This window comes from Penicillium paradoxum, assembly GCF_028828445.1.
Source record: "Penicillium paradoxum strain IBT 22861 chromosome Unknown utg000002l_segment0_segment0, whole genome shotgun sequence".
NCBI classification, from domain to species: domain Eukaryota; kingdom Fungi; phylum Ascomycota; class Eurotiomycetes; order Eurotiales; family Aspergillaceae; genus Penicillium; species Penicillium paradoxum.
Window position 1 is genome coordinate 2,757,140 of NW_026643180.1, and position 21,382 is coordinate 2,778,521.

At 48.7% G+C, this 21,382-nt stretch overlaps 7 protein-coding genes across 7 annotated transcripts; 2 read left to right on the forward strand and 5 right to left on the reverse strand.

Moving 5' to 3' along the window:
• Positions 1–812: 812 nt before the first annotated feature.
• yme2 (uncharacterized protein) lies at positions 813–3,402 on the reverse strand (the record flags this gene model as incomplete). The annotated part of the gene is made up of 3 exons (XM_057172060.1): positions 813–1,369; positions 1,421–3,166; positions 3,216–3,402. The coding sequence occupies 3 exons, from the start codon at positions 3,400–3,402 to the stop codon at positions 813–815; spliced, it is 2,490 nt and encodes an 829-aa protein (XP_057035963.1).
• Positions 3,403–3,613: 211 nt separating this feature from the next.
• On the forward strand, positions 3,614–4,225 carry N7457_001015 (EMI1 family protein; the record flags this gene model as incomplete). Its single annotated transcript, XM_057172061.1, has 1 exon — positions 3,614–4,225. One exon carries the CDS (start codon positions 3,614–3,616, stop codon positions 4,223–4,225), a length of 612 nt encoding a protein of 203 aa, XP_057035964.1.
• A 694-nt stretch (positions 4,226–4,919) lies between these two features.
• N7457_001016 (uncharacterized protein) lies at positions 4,920–5,558 on the reverse strand (the record flags this gene model as incomplete). The annotated part of the gene is made up of 1 exon (XM_057172062.1): positions 4,920–5,558. The coding sequence occupies one exon, from the start codon at positions 5,556–5,558 to the stop codon at positions 4,920–4,922; it is 639 nt and encodes a 212-aa protein (XP_057035965.1).
• Positions 5,559–6,222: 664 nt separating this feature from the next.
• N7457_001017 (glutamate synthase (NADH)) lies at positions 6,223–12,902 on the reverse strand (the record flags this gene model as incomplete). Its single annotated transcript, XM_057172063.1, has 6 exons — positions 6,223–6,364; positions 6,424–8,458; positions 8,500–9,085; positions 9,201–12,547; positions 12,620–12,660; positions 12,730–12,902. The coding sequence occupies 6 exons, from the start codon at positions 12,900–12,902 to the stop codon at positions 6,223–6,225; spliced, it is 6,324 nt and encodes a 2,107-aa protein (XP_057035966.1).
• Positions 12,903–16,837: 3,935 nt separating this feature from the next.
• N7457_001018 (uncharacterized protein) lies at positions 16,838–18,041 on the forward strand (the record flags this gene model as incomplete). The annotated part of the gene is made up of 2 exons (XM_057172064.1): positions 16,838–16,873; positions 16,938–18,041. 2 exons carry the CDS (start codon positions 16,838–16,840, stop codon positions 18,039–18,041), a joined length of 1,140 nt encoding a protein of 379 aa, XP_057035967.1.
• A 767-nt stretch (positions 18,042–18,808) lies between these two features.
• On the reverse strand, positions 18,809–19,570 carry N7457_001019 (SNARE domain- containing protein; the record flags this gene model as incomplete). The annotated part of the gene is made up of 4 exons (XM_057172065.1): positions 18,809–19,012; positions 19,099–19,192; positions 19,280–19,504; positions 19,560–19,570. The coding sequence occupies 4 exons, from the start codon at positions 19,568–19,570 to the stop codon at positions 18,809–18,811; spliced, it is 534 nt and encodes a 177-aa protein (XP_057035968.1).
• A 599-nt stretch (positions 19,571–20,169) lies between these two features.
• Positions 20,170–20,666, reverse strand: N7457_001020 (histone H2A.Z-specific chaperone CHZ1; the record flags this gene model as incomplete). The annotated part of the gene is made up of 3 exons (XM_057172066.1): positions 20,170–20,372; positions 20,472–20,481; positions 20,544–20,666. The coding sequence occupies 3 exons, from the start codon at positions 20,664–20,666 to the stop codon at positions 20,170–20,172; spliced, it is 336 nt and encodes a 111-aa protein (XP_057035969.1).
• Positions 20,667–21,382: the final 716 nt, after the last annotated feature.

Genomic DNA, 21,382 nt, shown 5'->3' on the forward strand with positions numbered 1-21,382 from the left:
GCTTATTAGCCACGGGGTAGAATAGTAGAGTAACAGACGACAAACCGCGTTCTTGTGAAGAAAGTGACATGATTCCATAGGAATGCAGGGCCATGTCCGATCCAGGGAAACCAGTAAGGTGCCAGCCGTACTGTTTGTGATTTGGTAGGGTCTTGCTCACGGGGTCGACTTTGAAACCCTGAGATAACCCGGGTGATGATACATACAAAAACCACAAGGGCAAAAAAGTTTGACCAACTTATATTGAAAAACAGACCACGGGCAGTCTGTATAAGACCTGACGAGGTGTCGTACCTCTCCATGGTGGGTGCGAATCAGTATGAATTGCCCCAAACAAATGCCATGCAAGATGACACGGGTATTACAGCGTCAGCACCCGTACAGGGGCTTGGGGTATATAGAAGGACAGAAAAGAAGATCCCAATGTGAAAAAAACCCCAGGTATTCCCGGTCCAATATGCATTGAGCCAGGAGGGCGAAGGGACACGGTGAACCGAGGAGATCCATCCACTTGAGCAGGATCCATCTTGCTTACTAAGCCCGAGTCTGGTCGGGTCCAACGGATCGGTGTCGAAGTAGAAGTCTTCTCGATTGGAAATGGTTGGTTTTCAACATTTTGCCAATCAATGTATATTATGATGTCGAGATAACTGGTGGGAAATTCTCATGCGAATATCAATATGGAGGGTCGGGGTGGCAGTTGATGTAACGACTTGGTTCACGTCTATTATCTATGTTGCCCCTGGGATGGCTGGAACAATTTCAATAGTGGAGTGAAATTGGAATAAGATTGATATACAGTAGCTAAATCCTCAGTTCTCTTTCTGCAAGGCCTTGGAAAGGGTGGCACTCTCGCCCTCATACTTGAGGATCTTCGATTGCGATCCGTGAATTTTGCGCAGAAGCCATTCAATCCGTGACGTGAGCTCCCATGGATATTTGGGCAGCGAGCCGAGGACCTGCAGCTCTTCCTCATATTTTGTGATACTTGTATTTTCGTTGCCGATAAGTTGTGAGAGGACCAACAGATCAAGGCGGCCTTGCAAGGTCTTGTTCTCAACCAGACGTTGGAAAGCAGCACGATACACAGGTTTGCCTGGCTTGATGTATCGTGGGAATCCTTTGTCAGTCCCGACAGAAATGAGCTCTGCTTGCTCCAGAGCCCGAAGAGTTGCCTCCCCGTTGTCTTTGAACAAATCTCCAAGGAGGACTTTGTTGTACAATAGGGTGCCCTCCTTGGAGTGGGCTATGGACTTGATTAGATGCCATGCCTGTTCACGGGTCCATTGAGGGGCCGTTGAATCTGTCCCGATAATGAATATCTTCAGAATTTCCGACGCCGACTGCTCAACGATACGATTCACGGCAGCTATACACATGTTAATACTATTCTCGAGGTAGATTCAAAGATACAACTTGCCTTCCGGAGTTTCACCAGCTTCGATCCGATGAGCCATGAACTCCAAGTCAGTGACCCGACCACCCAGCACCTTGATACAGCCATCCAAGCCACGAAGCGTTTCTTTGTACCTTGCGCTCTGTTCATTTTCAGAACCTCCTGTCTCTACATCCAGATGGCTCAATACGAAACGGCGACCAACCTCGAGCGAGCAATCACCCAGGGCAATGGTGCGGAAGACTTGATTGGGCATGGCCTTACTCAACGGTTTCGCAAAAGAGGAATCGGTCGTCAAGAAGACAACATGGGCAATGTTTGCTGAGGTAAGACCGGCTGCCCACTCAGTAAGCTTGTCAAGTACGACACTGTCGTCCACATCGTAGACAAAATTTTCAATTACCACAACAGGTCTGTTTTCGGGATGTGCCTCCAAATATTCATCTTCAGACATATTGAAATCTTTGTCTTCCTTTCGCCTACCTTCCAAAGCGACTCGCTTCATGGCGACACCGGCATTCTGCCATATCTTGCTCAGCTGTGCATCTAGCGTCTCGGAAAATCCAGCTTTGGTGCCAATAATGCCTTGTGCAGCAAGATCGATAAAGCTGCTGATGCTGTTCATCCAAGAGAATATCGGTCTGTAGCCAACCTGAGCGGCTGCTCGCGAGATCTTGGCCGTGTCGCCCCGAGCATCTTGGATTTGCTTGCAGTCAATTATGACCTTATATTTGTGCTCTTTTAGCGATTGCTCCAAAACTAACTCGCGTTTTCCTGAGCCTCGAGGTCCATAAACAACAATGAAAGTTTCCGCAGTCTCCGTCAACCAGGCTCGCAGTTGCGCAATGTCGCTTTGTCGGTCTTCCCAGATAGCCGCCAGACCTCGCGGATCTGACTTTCGCTTCCCAAAAGAGAACATGTTCGCTTTGCTGGCCTGTTTGCGAACCCAGTGCAGCACCGGATTCTCTTCACTCTGGAAAGACGATTTGATTTTTAATGTGATGAAAAACGTGCGTATTGGATCGAAAACGATAACTGTGATCGTAGCTATCAATGCTGCTATAGCGGGAATGACCAGTCTTGGATGGTTCAGAATCCAATCTTTGATCATAAACAACTTAATCCTGCGTTCATAATTGATCTTGAACCTTGTACCGGACTTGCCACCTCCTGCTTCTTCTGAAACAATAAATCCGTGCATACAGTTTCTTGCCATGACAGCGTACCGAGGGCGCTCGAACCGCAGAACTGCATATCGTGGTTCAATCTTCGAATCCGAGGGCTGTGTTTGAATATCCATAATTTTGCCGTAAGGTCTGAACAGCGAGTACAGGGACTCTTGAGTCAATTCGGCCGCTGAGGTATCTGGAGATGTTGACAGGAATTCCACCTTTAAGGTCTGGCTTGGAATTCGATAGAGGTCTTCGATCCACGGTGTTCCGCGAACAAGGTCCGCATCAACTTTCAGGATCGGATTGAACCAGGGCTTGATAGGATTGTTTTTCAATTGGTCCTTAATTGCATCACGAATACGTTCCTCGCTCATGTCTGACTTGAGGGCATATTTCACAAATGCACCACCCTCTTTATACCTTGTGACGACATCTTTGATCTCCAGATCCAATTCTTTGGGCAAGACTCGGTGAACTATGCGAGTTGGATCAGCGGCCGCTATTTCGGGTTTGTTGACTCGTGCCAAAATCCCCTCGAGAGGTTGAATATGGCTGAGCGGTCCCCGCAGCAGCCATTGTAAGCGGTGCGGGAAAATATCTAGAGCTAGTTAGTGGATGAGCATAGCTTGCAATAGCCCCACGCTCACTGTTGATGTAGATAATCCCTTCATTTCTCCCTACTGGAATATGTCCCAGCTTGATAGAAGATGTGCATCGTATTGCCGAGCGTCCCCAAAGTGGAGGTCTCCACCCGCGGTACGCATTGGCGCTGATATGAGAGCGTGTCGGAGACCAAACGGCCAACGGGGCTTTTGATGAGGGTGCCGGTCTCATACTGGTTACAGGGGCACTTCACAAAGAGAGAACTCAAAAAGCGGAAGGGAGATCAACTTGGTTAAATCAATCGAGCCAGATTAATGACGTCGTGCCATGGTGATCACCGGTTATCCGAGTCACATGACATCTTCATTGCCGCGAAAAAGAGAACCTCGCGATGTCAACATGTTCCAACAAATTAACCAATCAACCCCTCGCACAAAACACAATGGGCTGGCTGTGGGGCTCAAGTACTAAGGACATCCCTGGAGATGTTCCGTCCACAATTCCTGCGGAGCCGGCACAGCAGAATGCACCACCGAAGACCTTGACCCCCGATGAACAAGCCGACTTGGAATTCAACCAAATCCTGGCCGATCTCAGAGCTGAAAATGCGTCTCTTTCAAAAAGAACAGGGCTCACCCCCGATGGCAATGTATTGCCGGAATCCGAAACACCTTCATCACCCATCTCTCCCGAATCTCTTTACCAAGATACCATGTCCTGCCGCAATGCCTTCGACTACGCCTTCTTCTGCCAGTCTTTCGGGGGGCAATTTGTGAATGTTTATCGATATGGAGAACTTCGATCATGCAGCGATCATTGGGATAATCTATGGCTGTGCATGAAGACACGCACTTGGCCCGAAGATCTGCGCAAAAAGGCGATCCGAGATCACAACCGGAAGAAGTCGATCAAGTACAAAACAGGCCCCAGCAGCGAGGATGTCTGGGATGTTCGACTGGAACCAGCCAAAGAGTCATTCAAAGGGGACTTTGCTGCACTATGGCGGGAAATAAAGGCCGAAGAGGAAGCAGCGAAGCAACAACAGGTCTCATGATGTTGCTTGGGTCTCTGTTCTCTTTATGTTTTGATATGTAGATATCCACCTTCTTGTTTCATTTACTCATGTATAATAGGATTCTCTCCGTTTCCCCTGTGTCTGGTCGTTTGCTCGATGATCATGTGGAGGACCTCGCATTCTCGCATATAGCACTCTAGAATTTATTAGTGATGTGTTGTCGTCTTGCTCTGCCTTGCTAAATTTCTACGTCTGTGTCCTAGTGGGTTAGATCCAGTTCATAAGATTTGTTGAATTTCGCTGCGCCAATTCGCAGGTAGGTATACAAGTTATTGATTATACTACCAATTCGAAACAAAGGATATCATGCACCTAGAGTTGCTCAAGAATTGCTTCAAAGTCCGAGAATGAAGGTCGGGATATTTTGTACCTAGGTAGTTCTTTAACAATGTCAAAAACCGGCAGACAGAAGAGACACGGATTGCAATAACAATGAAGAGTCGGGACCCAACCCGACTAGAATCAATGTTATTTTTATGGTATTGAGTACAGAACAAGCTGGGAAGAGATGGATAGCTGGTGCGTATATCAAAGCTAGACTGCGAGATGAGCCTCTGAGACATACTACATATAGTCGTAAGCAATTCGACAAGTTAGCGTACAGTATTCCGATCACACGAAAGGGATATTAGGCAATTCTCTAGTTGCCCAATTCCTTTTTCTCCTATACTGCCTAACCTGTCTCCTCCACGGATTCGAGCTTGGAAGTATTATGCCTCCTTAGTTTGCCTTCAATCTCCGCTATCCTAGCATTAACCGAATTGTTTGTTCTCGTGCTACGATTGGAGCTGGTCACACTAGCTCCACACGAGTAGCTGCCGTTTTTCAATGCCGTTGTCTCAGTCTTTGAGATGGTATCGAAATCCAATTTCTCGCGGGACTTCTTTACCTTTGAGCAAGCGGGGTGATCAGCAGAGAGCTTAGCCATGGCGGCAGATATCTCAGCCACAGTAGGATCTCGCTTGTGCTCAAGAGCTGAAGTCGAATGATCAACCGGATTCTGGCGGAGGGAGATGGGAAATTTGACACGACTCGGAGGCCTTGTGTTGCTCCTTGTGTTGCTCCTTGTGTTGTTTCTCGTGTTGTTTCTCGTGCTGTCCCTCGTGCTGTCCCTCGTGCTGTCCATTGTGCTGTCCATTGTGCAGGCTCTTGTTCGGAGGCTATGTTCAACACTTGTACCGCGCGCCGATATTCGACCGTTGTTGAAGCGGCGAATAGAACGTCGCTCGCCATCGATTGCGCGATCAGTGATGAAGCCATTAGGATTGACTTCGCTCGCGGCATCAGTTGTCTGGTTCGACTCATTTGCCATGCTTGCGATAAATAAAATCCGTGGGTCTGGGAAATTGGCAATTTGTATTGATTAGATCGATTGAACTAGATGGCTTCGATTAGATGAATTGGGTGAATGGAATTAGTCCGAAAAGCAAGGGATATGAGAATGGTTATGTAGTTCAGCTATCAAAGCCGGTCGTGTCATGTAGGTCTAACAAGGACCAGCAACCAAAAAATAGTCGCATAAAGATATTGTTCATTCTTCACGGTTTACTTGTCGCTTCATACAAAGGTAGATTTCTTCAAAGAAAACGGCGAAGGACTCGAATTAATTGACAGGCTTCAAATATGAATGGAAAAATGTCAGATTTGCAGAAAGGCTATATACAGTGGAAAAAGAGAGATCAGCGAATGGCAGACGCTCTAAACACCTCACAAACCAGAGGGGGGGAAGTCAGAAGAAGCCGCTGAGGCAAAAAAGCATAAGACGAAAATCGAGAATGAAAGAATCCAAGGAAAATCAACGGAGCGCAGTACTGGGATCTTTTAAGTCACGCAAAGAACCCTGCAAGCTCATGGTATCCGGTCTAAATCAGAGGTCACTGACATGTTCCATTTGATGATCCTTTTCGCATCATTATGTAATTTTGATCGTGGTAATGGCCGTCACAGTCGTAAAAGTTTCCCGCATAGTCGCCAGATTAAACAGCAACCTCAGTGGGCTGAGGAACGGAGTCGATGGCAGGACGACGGACAATACCGCCGGTGACTGGGAGCTGAGAGCTGGTTCCGATGAGGAAAGCATCCACCTCGCGAGCACATTGGCGACCTTCGTTGATACCCCTGGGACGAGATCAGTAAACACATTCTCAAGTGGTGGTCAAACCCGGATACAAACTTACCAGACAATCAAGGACTGTCCACGGCGGCAATCACCTGCCGCATAAACACCGGGAAGGTTGGTCGAATAGTGACCAGGAGGAGTCTTAACGTTCTTGCGAGGGTCACGGTCAATTTCATCTCCAAGGAGACGATCTTCAGGGCCCAAAAATCCCATGGAGAGAAGGACAAGGTCAGCAGGGAAGAACTGCTCGCTACCCTCAACGGTCTTCATATCCCAACCACCAGTAGCGCTTTTGGTCCACTCAACACGGACGGTGTTGATACCCTTGACGTGATTGTTGCCATCGTCGACAAACTCGGTCGACATAACACAGTACTCACGTGGGTCCTTGCCCATGTGCGTCTTCACTTCAGTGTGACCATAGTCGACACGGTAGATACGGGGCCACTGGGGCCAGGGGTTATCACGAGCCCGTTCTGGAGGAGGCTGGGGCAATAACTCAAAGTTGGTTACTGACTTGGCACCGTGGCGGACTGAGGTACCGATACAATCATTGCCAGTATCACCACCACCAATGACGACAACGTGCTTGTCTTTAGCAGAAATATACTCACCATCTGACAAACCAGAGTCAAGGAGGGACTTCGTGTTCTTGTGCAAGAACTGCATGGCGAAGTGCACGCCATCCAATTCACGACCGGCGACCTTGAGGTCACGCGCGACAGTTGCACCGGTGGCAATGATGACAGCATCGTTAGTGGTACGGAGAGACTGCAGCGATACCTCGCAATCGGGGCCAACAGAAGTGCCAGCAATAAATTTTATACCTTCGGCGGCCATTAGGTCGATACGGCGCTGCACAACCTTTTTGTCAAGCTTCATGTTGGGAATACCGTACATGAGGAGACCGCCCATTCGGTCGGCACGCTCGTAAACAGTAACGCTGTGGCCAGCACGGTTAAGCTGATCAGCAGCAGCCAGGCCAGCAGGCCCGGATCCAATGATAGCAATACTCTTGCCGGACCGGGTCTTGGGCGGACGGGGAACCATCCAGCCCATCTCAAATCCACGGTCAATGATCGCGCACTCGATGGACTTGATACCAACGGGGTCTTCGTTGATGCCTAACACACAGGATCCCTCGCAAGGTGCAGGACAGACACGACCAGTGAATTCGGGGAAGTTATTGGTCATGAGGAGACGGTTCAAAGCGTCCTGCCACTGGTTTTGGAAGACCAACTCATTCCATTTAGGAATGATGTTGGAGATGGGGCAACCAGTGTCGGATTGGCAAAAAGGCACGCCACAGTCCATGCAACGAGCAGACTGGTATTTGAGCTCGTCCTCGCTGAGGCGGTTAGATATCTCGCCCCAGTCACGGGTACGGGTTGTTGCGTTGCGATACTTCTCACTACGGCGACTGTATTTCATGAAACCTCTGGTTTTGTCCAAAATCAACGCGGACCGCTTCTTCTCGGTCTTGGAATCACTAATACTGTCTTCGATGTCCAGCAGATCAGTCTTCTTGGAGTCGTCGGCTTTGACCTTCTCGGCTTTAACAGGGGCGCTAGGAAGCTGAGGAAGAGTGAACTCAGCCTTCTTCGCGGTCTCAGCCTTAGCAGCTTCTTCCTCCATGACACGCTTGTAGTCAGTTGGTAGAACCTTGACAAAGTGGGGAAGAGCACGAGTAAAGTCAAGCAAGATACGAGCAGCCAACTCGGAGCCTGTATAATGGTGGTGATCTTCAACCAAGCCACGAACAAAGGCAATCTCCGAGGGATCCTCAATACTTGAGACTTCAACCATCTCCAAGTTGACCTTGGAATGGAAGTCTTGGTTCTTATCCAGAACATATGCAATGCCACCAGACATACCAGCAGCGAAGTTGCGGCCAGTAGGTCCAAGGTTGAGTACACGACCGCCAGTCATATATTCACATCCGTGGTCTCCAACACCCTCAACAACGACAGTGGCGCCAGAGTTACGGACGGCAAAGCGCTCTGCAGCCATACCACGGAAGTAGCAAGTTCCGCGGGTGGCGCCGTAGAGACAGGTGTTGCCAACGATGACGTTCTCTTCGGCCTTGAAAGCGGCTCCCCGCGGGGGTAGACAATGAGACGGCCACCAGACAGACCTTTGCCGACATAGTCGTTGGCGTCGCCTTCAAGTTCAAGAGTCACACCAGGGGCGAGGTAGGCACCAAAAGATTGACCCGCAGAGCCCTTGATGTTTGCGTGAATGGTGTCCTGCGGAAGACCAGCTTCCCCATAACGTCTGCTGATTTGGTATGAGAGGGTTGCACCCAGAGCGCGGTCGGTGTTTACGATGTCACACTCAATTCGACAGGGAAGGCCCTTCTCAAGAGCGAGCTCCGATTCAGCAATCAACTTGTTGTCCAAGCGGGTATGAAGGCGATGGTCCTGCTTGCGAACATTGTAGGTAGCAACTCCAGGGCGGAGTGAGTGAGCAGGAGTCAAGATGAGCGACAGGTCAATGCGCTCCTGCTTGACATTGCGAATATCATCCCGGACCTTGAGCAGTTCAGCACGACCGACCATCTCGTTCACAGAGCGAACGCCCAGTTTGGCCATGATAGCACGCATCTCGTTGGCGACATAGTAGAAGAAGTTGATGACATGCTCCGGGGTACCCTTGAATTTCTTTCTCAGTTCAGGGTCTTGAGTGGCGATACCAACAGGGCAAGTGTTCAGATGACATTTCTAGGTGCAATTCATGATTAGTAGATGTCTTGTTAGACAGAATAATGAGATAAAGATAAAGAAGAAGAAAGAAGGACAAAAGATCAGAGATAAAACAGATGTTGCATGTACTCACCCTCATCATTATACATCCCAAGGCGATCAAAGGGGTTGTGGCAAAGCCATATTCTTCGGCTCCAAGCAGACATGCAATGGCGAGATCACGACCAGTGCGAATTTGACCATCAGTCTGAACCACAACACGACCACGAAGATCATTCAAGACAAGAGTTTGATGGGTCTCTGCAAGTCCCAGTTCCCAAGGAAGACCAGCATATTTGATACCAGTCCAGCGTGAGGCACCGGTACCACCGTCATGACCAGAGATTAAGATATGATCAGCCTTGGCTTTAGCCACACCAGATGCAACGATTCCAACGCCAACCTCGGACACGAGCTTAACAGAGACACGAGCTCGGGGATTAGAGCATTTGAGATCATAGATGAGTTGTTTCAGGTCTTCAATGGAGTAAATGTCGTGGTGCGGGGGTGGAGAGATAAGACCGACACCCGGCGTCGAGAACCGAGTGCGAGCAATGGGGCCGACGACCTTGTGGCCGGGTAATTCACCACCCTCTCCTGGCTTGGCACCCTGAGCCATCTTGATCTGCAGCTCATCAGCGTCAGCCAGATAGTTTGATGTAACACCGAAGCGACCAGAGGCAATCTGCTTGATGGATGACCGCATTGTGTCTCCGTTCTCCATTCTCTTGCTGCGCTCGGCATCTTCACCACCCTCACCAGTGTTGGACTTGCCGCCCAGGCGGTTCATGGCAATGGCCAGTGTAGAATGGGATTCCATGGAGATAGATCCATAGGACATGGCACCGGTCACAAAACGACGAACAATTTCGGTCCAAGGCTCGACCTGGTCAATAGGGATAGGAGTCCGCTGGTCGAAATCGAAGTCAAGCATCCCTCGTAGTGTGCAGTTTTTGATCTGCTCGTGGGCAGACTTAGCATAGGCCTCGTAAGACTTGTCATTCTTGGTGCGAACGGCATCTTGCACATTGGCAATGCTAGTTGGATCGTTGATATGAGCTTCGCCTCCATCACGCCAGTGATATTCGCCGGATTCGGGTAGACCAGGAACTTCGACAATTGGACGCGAAGGATAACCGCGCTCATGGAAGGCGAAAGCATCCTGGGCAATCAAATCAAACGTGATACCACGGATACGACTAGCGGTGCCAGAGAAGCAGCGGTCGATAACACTGTCATCAATACCAAGGGCTTCAAAAATCTGTGCCCCCTTGTAGGACTGGAGAGTAGAGATACCCATTTTACTCATGACCTTGAGGATACCACCATCACAAGACGACTTGTAGTTCTGGATAACCTTCTCATCGGGGATATCTTTGCGGATCAACTTTTCCCGATTCATCTTGAGGATACATTCCAGGGCCAGGTATGGATTGATGGCATCGGCACCATATCCCAGCAAAACACAGTGGTGGTGAACCTCACGAGCCTCAGCGGTCTCGACTGCCAAGGCGGCAAGCGATCTCCACTTGTTACGGACGAGATGGTGATGCACTAGACCGGTAGCCAACAAGGCAGAGACTGGAACACGGTCGGCTGATGTAGCACGATCGGAGAGAATGATGACCTTGTCGCCATTCTGAATGGCTTCAGTGGCATCATCACAGATGCAATCAAGTGCTTCAATGTAGCCAGCAGTGCCTTTCCGCTTTTCGAATGTGATATCGATAATACGCACGGTCCAATCCTTGTGGGCCAGGTTGACATTCTTCAAAGCATTGAACTCGGGAATACTCAAGATTGGGGAAGGCAAAAGCAGGCGATGACATTGTGTAGGATCCATTTCCAGCAGGTTTCCCTGGGGGCCGACGTAACATTCGAGGGACATGACAACAGCCTCTCTAATAGGATCAATAGGAGGATTGGTGACCTGGGCAAAGAGCTGGCGAAAGTACTCATACAGCAGACGGGGCTGTTGAGCGATACAAGCAAGAGGGGCATCATTGCCCATCGAGCCCAAAGCCTCCTTGGAGTCAGCGGCCATAGGACCAAGAATCAAGCTAACCTGTTCAAAAGAGTACCCGAACACTCGGAGGCGAGGATCATTTTGAATTGTATTGTTGTCCAAAGCAAAAGATAGGTCAACATTTGAGTCAAGTAGCGTCTTGTTAATAGCAGGAAGCTTGAGAAGCTCCTTGTCCAGCCAACCGGCGAAGTCTTGGCGGCGAGCAACTGTCTGCTTGAGCTCAGCATCGTCAATGATGCGCCCAGCCACGGTGTCAACCAACAGCATCTTCCCAGGCTGTAGGCGACCCTTTTGAATAACTCTCTCGGGGTCGATATCGATAGCACCGACCTCGGAGGCACAGACTATACGGTCATCGTCCATGACATAGAAACGACAAGGACGCAGACCGTTCCGATCAAGATTAGCACCGCAGTAGCGTCCATCGGAGAAAGTGAATAGCGCCGGTCCATCCCATGGTTCCATCTGACAGGCAGCCCACTCATAAAAAGCGGACTTGGCTGGATCCATTGCTGGGTTATCCTGCCAGGCCTCCGGAATCATAATCATTACTGCCTCGGGAAGAGATAGGACTCCGTTGATCATCAGTAGTTCAAGTACGTTATCAAAGGCAGCCGAGTCAGAACCACCATCCTCAACAATGGGATAAAGCTGATCAAGCTCATCGCCAAAGACCTCGGACCGCAGAACACCCTCTCGTGCGCGCATCCAGTTTTTGTTTCCTCGCAGGGTATTAATTTCACCGTTGTGTGCAGCCCACCGTAAGGGTTGGGCACGGTCCCAGGACGGAAATGTGTTGGTAGAGAACCGAGAATGCACCAGGGCAAAGTGGCCCTCATAGTCCACGTTCACCAAATCGTGATAGTAGGTGTACACCTGAACGGGGGAGAGTTGACCCTTATACACGATATTTCGGTTACTGAGAGAGCATAGATAGAACCAATTTCCGAGGCCAATGACATGGGTTGATCGCTTTCGTAGAACATACAACTGAAGCTCGAAGGTTCTCGCGTCGAATTTGTCAGTGTCAGTGATCTCCGGCTCGTTGCCTTCGCCGTATGCCGATTTCAACACCACAAATGGCTGCATAATAATAGGTTCCCGGGACAGAGCAGCGGGGCCGAGAATGGTCGAATCTCGTGGTACCTCGCGCCATCCAAGAACGCGCAGGCCCAGGGTTGTGGCCAATTCCTCAAAGCTCGTTATAGACTGCTTGAGTGCCTCCTCATCGGGCTTAAAGAACAGGTTGCCGACCGCATATTGACCCAATGGGGGGAGATCCACGCCCACCTCGCGGGCGAAGTTCTTAATGAAGAACTTGTGGGGAATGCTGGTCATCACCCCAGCACCGTCACCGTCCCGTGCGTCGGAGCCAACGGCTCCTCGGTGGGTCATATTGCATAGAAGATTGCGAGCTATTCCATTTGCCAGTCAGCTTCCTCTATCTCTTCTGATATTGAACCACAAAGCCGCCATCTGGCACTCACCATCGCTCACAATCTTATGGCTTGGTTTACCCTTGATGTGACTAATTCATCAGTTAGGATTTGACGGGTCCCTCAATCTCCAGTTAATCCAATTATGAGAGCTCACTCACGCTGCAAAGCCTACACCGCAGGCATCCTTCTCATATTCAGGGTCATACAGACCTTGCCGCTCCGGCAGAGTATTGGCCCAGCCATATCCCTGTTTGGGTTGGTATTGAGAATACTCCTGGGTCTGTTCTTCACTTAGATCTTTGCCATAGAGCTCCTCCAAGTTAAGACCCATTCTTCCGCCGGGAGCCGACAGAGAATGGAATGTTAACCGAGGGTTGATTGTCTTCAGGAAGTCCCCACTGATTTGGGAGTTGGCAGTGATGTCGTCACAGGTCGCAGCGTGAGCAGGGTAAGAGTAAAGGTGTCAATGGTCACCCGACTTCTGCAACAGAGTTGAAAAATGGAGAGGCAAAGGTGAAAAGAGAAATAAGAAACAGAATAAAAGGAGGGGAGGAAGGAAGATGGGTGATTACGGCGGGACAGCAGGTCCGGGGAATTGCAAGCCCCGATGTACCCAAAAGGGGAAAAATACAATGGTGGGGAGTCTACCGTGGCAAATTGCTTTGAGAGTGCAAGCAGCCAAGAGGATTTCACAGCAAGGGGAGTTTTCCTTTGATTGGAGGTAAAAAGAAACGAGACAGGATCTCTATTAAAATAAAGAAATAGGGGAAAGGGAAAAAAAAGGAAATACCACCAACACCACCTAGAGCTTTGGACACACTGTGAACATTCGAACAATTCAAACAATTCGAAAGGTCACGCCGGAAACAGTCAACAGATGGACATGAGATGAAAGTTCCCCCGGAGTAATGATAATCATTATGATTACGGAGTGCAAATCATTGCAAGATAAGCATCCCCCGGCCAATCAGAGGCCACCCTTTACGACCTTCTGCGCCAAGGTTAGCTTTGCGACTACGTCAAGATCTTGGGTATGTTATACCATGTACCGAGGTACCTATGGGTCTATGTATAGGTAGGCGATGTGGCATGTATAGATACGTGTATACGTCTTGTATGGATTTCTTGGATCTAGATGTATTTCACTTCCTTTTGCCCTCTTTTTTTGGTTTCCTCATACGATGGGCCTCATAGGCCCTACGAAGTACCCACTGGACAGTCTATACTTATCCTCGGACAGAACGAAAGGCAATCCTCACATGTTGGAGAACCAAGTAAGTGGGCGCACTTCCTAGTGGGGCAAGATGCAGTGCTTATTCCATTTGGTTTCAAGCCGCTGGTTTGCATCCAGTCTGGTACATACCTTGCAGGGGTAGGGGGGGCGAAAGTGGGAGAACAAAGTACTGGAGACACCAAAAGTACCTGGGTGGAATAAAAGCCCTAATAATTTCAGCAAGGGTACTCCGTACATGTAGACGGATACATGTACCTCCAAGTACAGTGACTGGACATAAGTATTTGCACCCCCATCGGCCCCACACCATTCACCGCCTACACCGCCTTCTTGACACGGATAGTGTTTATGAGTAGGGCGCCCTCAAACCGTAGATAAAACTGCTTTTTCGAGATCGATAGCCCAGATTATCATCTTTTTACCTCCTGGCACCATTCCCTGCATTGATATCTGGTTATTAGAGACAATCATGATATATGCGATTGTTTTTATGCCGGCAGGATATTATGTAATACTACAGGTGTGGGGCGGGGGTGCAAATACTTATGTCTACTGACTGTAGATACGAGTACGGAGAATCTCGGTACATGTATTTTTATTGAAAAAGAAAGAAAACGAGCATGTGCGTATTAATTGCCTATGAAACGTGTACAGGAAGAACGGGGGAAAGAACGGAAAAGAAAAAGGAAAAGAAAAGCACAAAGAAAAAGCATCCCGATATTCCGTGCTCGTCTTAAATGGTGACATCCGACAACGGCCAAGTCCCCCTGTCCTTCCGGGATCTTCCTCTCCCTCTATCAGTTCTCCATTGGCTCTGTAGGTGTCAATAGACATGATCCCCGATTTCGGGCTAGCCTAGCATTCTTGAACTGTTTACGGATTGGCCCCAACCATTTCCCCCTCATTCTCTACAGTCATCCAAGCTGCTTATCGCAGTCCTGTTGAAGTATCACCACACCCAGAACCAGAACATTGGGAAATCACCTCCACTCTCAATTGAATAACAAAGTCATCTGAATACTTGGGTAGTCATAGACTTGCATGTCTCTCCCGTCCTTTATCTTCCTAGTACCTATTCTGACGACCTCCAGGGCTTACTCCGTTTAATGTACCATGTCCACACGGATACGGCGAGGACGGGATTAAAACTTTGGCGAAAGTGATCCGCCACGACAGGTGAAGAATCAGTAGATAAGCCAGATGATGCTAATGAGAATACATAACAATGTCTTGGTTTTCTGCACTTGAAGGATTCCTTGCCCTTTTTTTTTTTTTGCCGAGCTGTCTAGTTGTACACAAGTGGCATCACCTCGTGCCATCATTATTTTTTCCTTCTTCTTCTTCTTCTTCTTCTTCTTCAGGTACGGAGTACGGAGATGTATATCACGATCGGATGGAATAGGCAGCGTTTTTCCATGCATCGTTCAACCTCCCTACGGAGTACTCTGTACTCCGTAGTTACTGGTGGACACTTCACATACATCACACCTAAAGTTCCAAGGTTGCCCCATATGTATAATATACAGATGGTTACCGTATTGTCTTTCAGATTTACGACCAAGGTGGATATCACATGATCCCCGCCTTTCCTAGGCCAATCAAAGGCAAAATGAAAATAATAAACGGAGTACCTACAACATAGGTACCTACACTGCCAGGACAGCTCGGGCGAGAGTCTCCACTACCCCACTGTCTGCACTAGTAAAATGTTTCATGCTGATACAAAGGTTCTTATATGAACTCACTGGGATAAGACTGCGCTGGTATTGGTATTACGATAAGGCTAGTCCTTAAATAGGCATGGTGTAGCCAAGGCGCTAGTGGCGTTCTCGCCCGAGCTGTCCTGGCAGTGTAGACATCAAACGTCATGAGTTTGGGGAAAGCTCTAATGGTATCCACCCGACTTTTTCCGAGTATCTCACAAGATATATCACATACGTGTATTCTCTTCCCACGTTGTCGACTTTACCTAGGTAGGTTCACCGGCTAGCGGAGCGAGGTACTTTCAACCTCGGGTGGGTTCGGAAACTCAGCGTCGCGGTCAAACTACCGGTGAAGCCCTGCTCAATCTCGGAGGCATTAGATCTCTGGGTCCTGGTCGGTGGGCAATCAGCTGAGGTAGGATGTATGTCCGTTCCAATACCGGGCATATCTGACTGACTAGGTAGCCCCTTTTCTACATCTTTCCTCGGTGCATTGTCCTAGGCTTGTCCAGCATCCATACACATCATATTACCCTATGAAAAACCAGAGCCTCCAAAAATGTACACATTACTCAACGTACAATAGGTAGGTAAACCAACAGGTAAGACTAGAGCTGATGTATTACATGCTGGATCATGAAAGCCCTGGAGGTTTCCAATAACGACTCTTGGTAGATTTGTCACGAAGTCAACATCTGTTTCGAAATAACAGCTTCTCGAGAAGCACAAACTGAGCATTGAATGTCATAGACTGCATACATATGAGTAATAACCCTGGGGGTTGAATGTTACTAACGACCGCGCTAGGGATAAGGTTGGCAATTTCAATTCGCACACAGGAGGCAGTATTAAAGTATTTGAAGCCCGAGCCAACCAATACATGTCATTTTCGTATATATAATATCCAGAATACCTATAAACTAAGTACAAATGTGGACTGGAGTAAATAGAAGCATCGGATAGGCTTGATGGGCTCCCCGCATCTATGAGCAGCCGAGCTTCTGATTGGCTGCGAAGCTCCCGCCGCTTTTTCTCTGCGCGCCTGCCCGTTGACCGCAATGATCGGATCATACGCGAATAGATACCTGGGCATTTCCAATTGCTGCGCCTGTTTGATTATCTAAATTCCAAAGTGCGTTGGATCTTTAAGAGCCTTGGATTTCCACTTCACCTCCTGCCTCGGTCATTAAAGTGCCAAGCACGCCGCCATTAGCTGCAAGGCGTTGTATCTCCAAGTCGCAGGACATCCCCGCAAAGACCCAATATCCAACATCTCGGCCAAGTCATCAGAGGATCTGCAATTTTGAAATCAAGACAACGGTCGTCGTAATGATGCAAACACTTTTGTCCATCACGCCGCGTGACGTAAGTGCTGAGGCCCTGACTGAGGTCCGCTATTGAACTACCTGGGATATTAACAACTCGATAGTCTCATGAACTTTGGTTTGGATCTACCCAATCATATGGCTCATTTCCCGATCAACAAGGCGGCGACAATGCCGCTGCAACCCATCTTGCTCGCCGCAATGCCAACGGCGTGCCCAGTAGCCATCGCGCGTTTATGCCATCTCGATCCTCTGCTACCACAGTCGCCTCCTTAGCTGCAGAAGAACGCTTACTCCGTGCTCGCAAATTAAACATCGCATCGTTTGGATACTCATGGATCAGACCGGCGGGGTGTTCGAAGACAATGCTCGGCATGAAAGAGGAGGAAGCGGAGCGTGAAGAGGCATTGCAGGCGGCTGCTGCTGAGATGGAAGCTGTTGAGGGAGAAGGTATCATGGATGATGATTTGGGTATGCAAAGAGGGGAAGGTGAAGAAGAGGACGAAGGCATGGAGCGCGACCTGGATGACGATATCCCGAACGCCGAGGATGAAGCGTCGGGGCTCGTTGAAGAAGGCGAGGAGGGACTTGAGGAGGATGATATCGGCGATGACGAGGGATACATGGAGCGCGACTTGGATGATGACATCCCTGAAGGGTTCCCTGATGATGACTACGAGGGCTCTGGGCTGTATGATGATGACGAAGAAGACGAAGACGAAGACGAAGACGAAGATTTTGACAATCAGCCTGATCTGGATGCGGACATACCTTCTGCGGATGGTGAAAGCATGATTGAAGGCATGACGCGTGACTTGGATGACGACATTCCCGATGCTGCGGAACATGGGCCGGAGGAAGAAGGGGAATGGCAGCACACGGACAGCGAGGAGGATTTGAGCGATGATGAGGAGGAAGACGAACCCAGTGTCATGCAGGCCAGGTTCGCAGAAAACTTTCGTACCAGCACACCGAACAGTCGCGGTGGGTTGCCTCCCCCTCCGACTCTGCGCCGCGAGCCCGAGACTGAAGCCCAGCGCCGTTTCATCAATCGCTGGAGTGGTGGTGGCGATGCGTTCGATTCCAGTAGCATGTTATACAGCGATGATGACCTGCGCGCCTCCATAACCAGTCATGGCAGTCGACAAAGCGGGTTTGCACGAAGATTTCCTCGGCACATTGGTGGTCCCCGGGATAGCTTGAACTAGAGAGCCCATTCCAAATGCCCTTTTTTATGGCATTTTGTATCAGAACAGAAAGCTAGAGGATCATCTTGGGGTTTTGATGGAGATTTACGATACCTATATGTACTTATGAGATGCTCGATGGGCGAGCTCATCACACTGCCCAGAAACATACATACATAATGTATTGTTGACTGAACTTCCACGATCCCTATAAGTACCTATGTAGGCCTATGGCCAAAGGCCTCTTTCCTCGGGGTGATACCTGTGTATATATAATATTACACACTACCTATGTAGGCTGTGTGTATAATGCATTCGACAGCGAAATCCTCGTCAAGTTATAATGAATTGATCAGGTTTTCCGAGATAACTTAACGAGTAAACACATGGGATTGGAATCTCAGTATATTGGGTAACCAAAGAAACGAGCCCTAGAGCCCTTCCTGGAGTTCACGTCACTCAAATATAATGCCCCGTCCCCCTATGAAAACAAATCGTTCATCGACAACATTGAGCAAATTTCGGGGTTCCTCATATACATAGCTCGAAGGATTCATAACCAGAACGCCTCATAGCGCCCAACCCAAAGTTCGCGTACTGAATATGATAAGATAAATTTTGTGCATGACTCGGTTCATATAAAATCAAGTAAAAGATGAAGTCGCTGAGTTTCGCTTGAAATAAGACGATGGATTAAACGGTGTAAAGACGTACAGTCGAGCAGGACGGGCGGATTCGACATGGTAGTGCGCGAGTGCATATCGTAAAGTGAGAGCGGAGGTACACGATCAGAATATCCAGACGTAGAAGAACAAGAGGAAGACAACGAAGAAGAAACCGAGCCAGACTCGCCAGCCGATGCCGGTGCTTTCAGCCATGCGAAGCATACGGGTCATATTCCCACGGAGTCGGACCCGGGTATTGTCAAAAGAGTCGTTGAGATCGGTTATGTGTGCAGTGTCTCGAATTTCATCGCCAATGGCTAGTGTGATCTAAATACCCTCATGTCAACAGTTTGTCTAAAGAAACGGGCTGCGGCTGTTGCTGGCGCTGGAAGTACGAGACTGGGGCTTCTTACATCCTTCAACATTTTGACCTTGGCACTGATGCCCTCAACTTCAGCGTCATTTTGTGACTCAAGAGACGAGAGAACTGCGTCGGAGTAGTGTCCCCTGTAGCAAAGCTCGTGTCAGCAGCCTAGACACATCATCGGAAGACCCTAGGACAATATCAACGAGCTGACGGGCCACTTAACGCACTTCTTATCGGGCGAGGCTGTTTGATATCTTGCGCCAGCTGCACCGTTGCTCGCTAAACCATTGGATCCTGGGCTGGAGTAGCCACCATACCCGTATCCACCAGGTTGTTGAGCAGGCGACCTGCTGGCTTGGCGGGAGTCGCCACCATATTGATCGAAGAGAGAGGATGAGGCACGGGGATCACGCTGGCGTGGAAATCTGTTTATATCTCCACTGATGAGCTGGCTGAAAGACGGCCGAGAATAAATCGACAAGAGAATGATAGAAGATGGAACTATACCGTGAAGCCATGACAGCTGTGAGATTTAGCTAGGATTCGTGGTGAAGCGAAAGGAAAAGCGTAAGTCTCAGGTGAATGATCTGTTCAGCGGTGTTTTAGTGGCATTGTTCAAGATTCAAATTTCAGCCCATCCATGTATGAGTCCTAGTGTTGGAGATAATAAAAACATCAAGGTGGCCATAGCGTTATCGTTCTCTGAACACGTGATAGTTCAGGTATGTACTGGAAATCAACATGCGGGAGAGTTGTATGGCTCGCGTGGGAATCTGTTTTAGATCCAATACGGTCAACTTGATTCTTTGACTGCGCTAGAGTCAGCTCGGTATGCAACAGTGCCTGACTTCAATTTAGATTGTCTATGGATTTATTGGATCTACAAATTATACCATCATAGCTCCAACGTCGGCCAATCAATACACATGCAGTCGGTGAAGTGAGGGAATATATTGATAATAGTTTGGATAGAGACGCCCAAAGAAATATTCATTGATTCATAGTCATCACCGCATTGCGTAACATGTTATGAGATAAGCGTCGAAGACCCTCGCCTAGTCCGTAGCATCTATCATTGAAGCAATGCCACCGGAATTTTTATATTCATCGAGGCCACTTAGTCGCGCATCTGGTCATCGTCGTTGGTATTTATGTCCTCGCGGCTCTGATATTCCTCATCATCGTCATCGTCATCTTCCATCTCATCGGTGGAGATCTTTGAGTAGTCAATGACCTTGCCGCGTGTGCGGCGGCCACCTTGGATAATGTTGCTTTGGTCGATGGGATCGTTGAGGTTGTCTTGTCCATCGTCCTCCTCATCTGGGAGTGAAAGATGATCAGTATGGTTGCAATTGATAGTGGTCATAGCGCACAGGGTTGTTCAAACATGGGTTGCTTGGGAATAGCGGGGTTACACACCATTGTCGGCCTGGACAAGCGCATCAAAGTTAGTATAAAATAAGTAGATTACTGTGGGAATTGCAGACTCACAATCTCGATCTCGCTCTCCGACTCACTGTCCTCGTCCATGCTCATCTCTTGCGCGGGATCGGCCTTGCCCTTTCCCTTGGCAAAAGCCGCCTCGTTATTGGAAAAAGTTGTCTGGTCACTCATGTTGACGATTGTAGTTGAATAGATTGGTAGGAGGAATGGTTGATGAAAGGGGGATGAGGGGAGTTTAAAAGACGGTCTGCAAGCAAGGTCTTCCCCTCGAACCAAAACAACCAGCAAGGGCGAGATCCAGCCGTCTGATTGGCTGTCGCGGGTGATCAATCCCCGTGACGAAATCAGCCCTGAGTATAAGGAAATGGACGATTATATCCTGATATATGGATATGATAAACTACCTGGTTCTGTCAAGCCTTTATAGTATCCAGGTGTACTGCGTAGAAAGGCGCCGTGTATCATATATACACGTATATCTGTTCCTACATGTACGTCGGTTTGGGCAGAAAGGTGTTTTAAGCTGATTGCACAGACAATGAATGTTATTTGGTTTAATTATGTTGGGAATTCCCAAGTATACTATTACTCCGGAGTACGGAGTACCAGTGGCAATACCTTCACAATCGTGTTAGGATTGCCCACCTCCCACCTCCCGAGGTCCCTTCATCTCGATTCTCTATCCCGGGCTATCCCCCATGTCATAAGATATCTCACAACATGGAAAGTCCCTATTTATGGAGACATATCTTCGATAGCATTGCTATCGCGGAAAATTGCTAGAAACCTTTTCAGAAAATATACTTGACAGTTGGCCAATCAATTTGAACCCATGAGAATAATCAATAGGAATAGGGGATAATAAGGGGACAACCACGTACACCTTG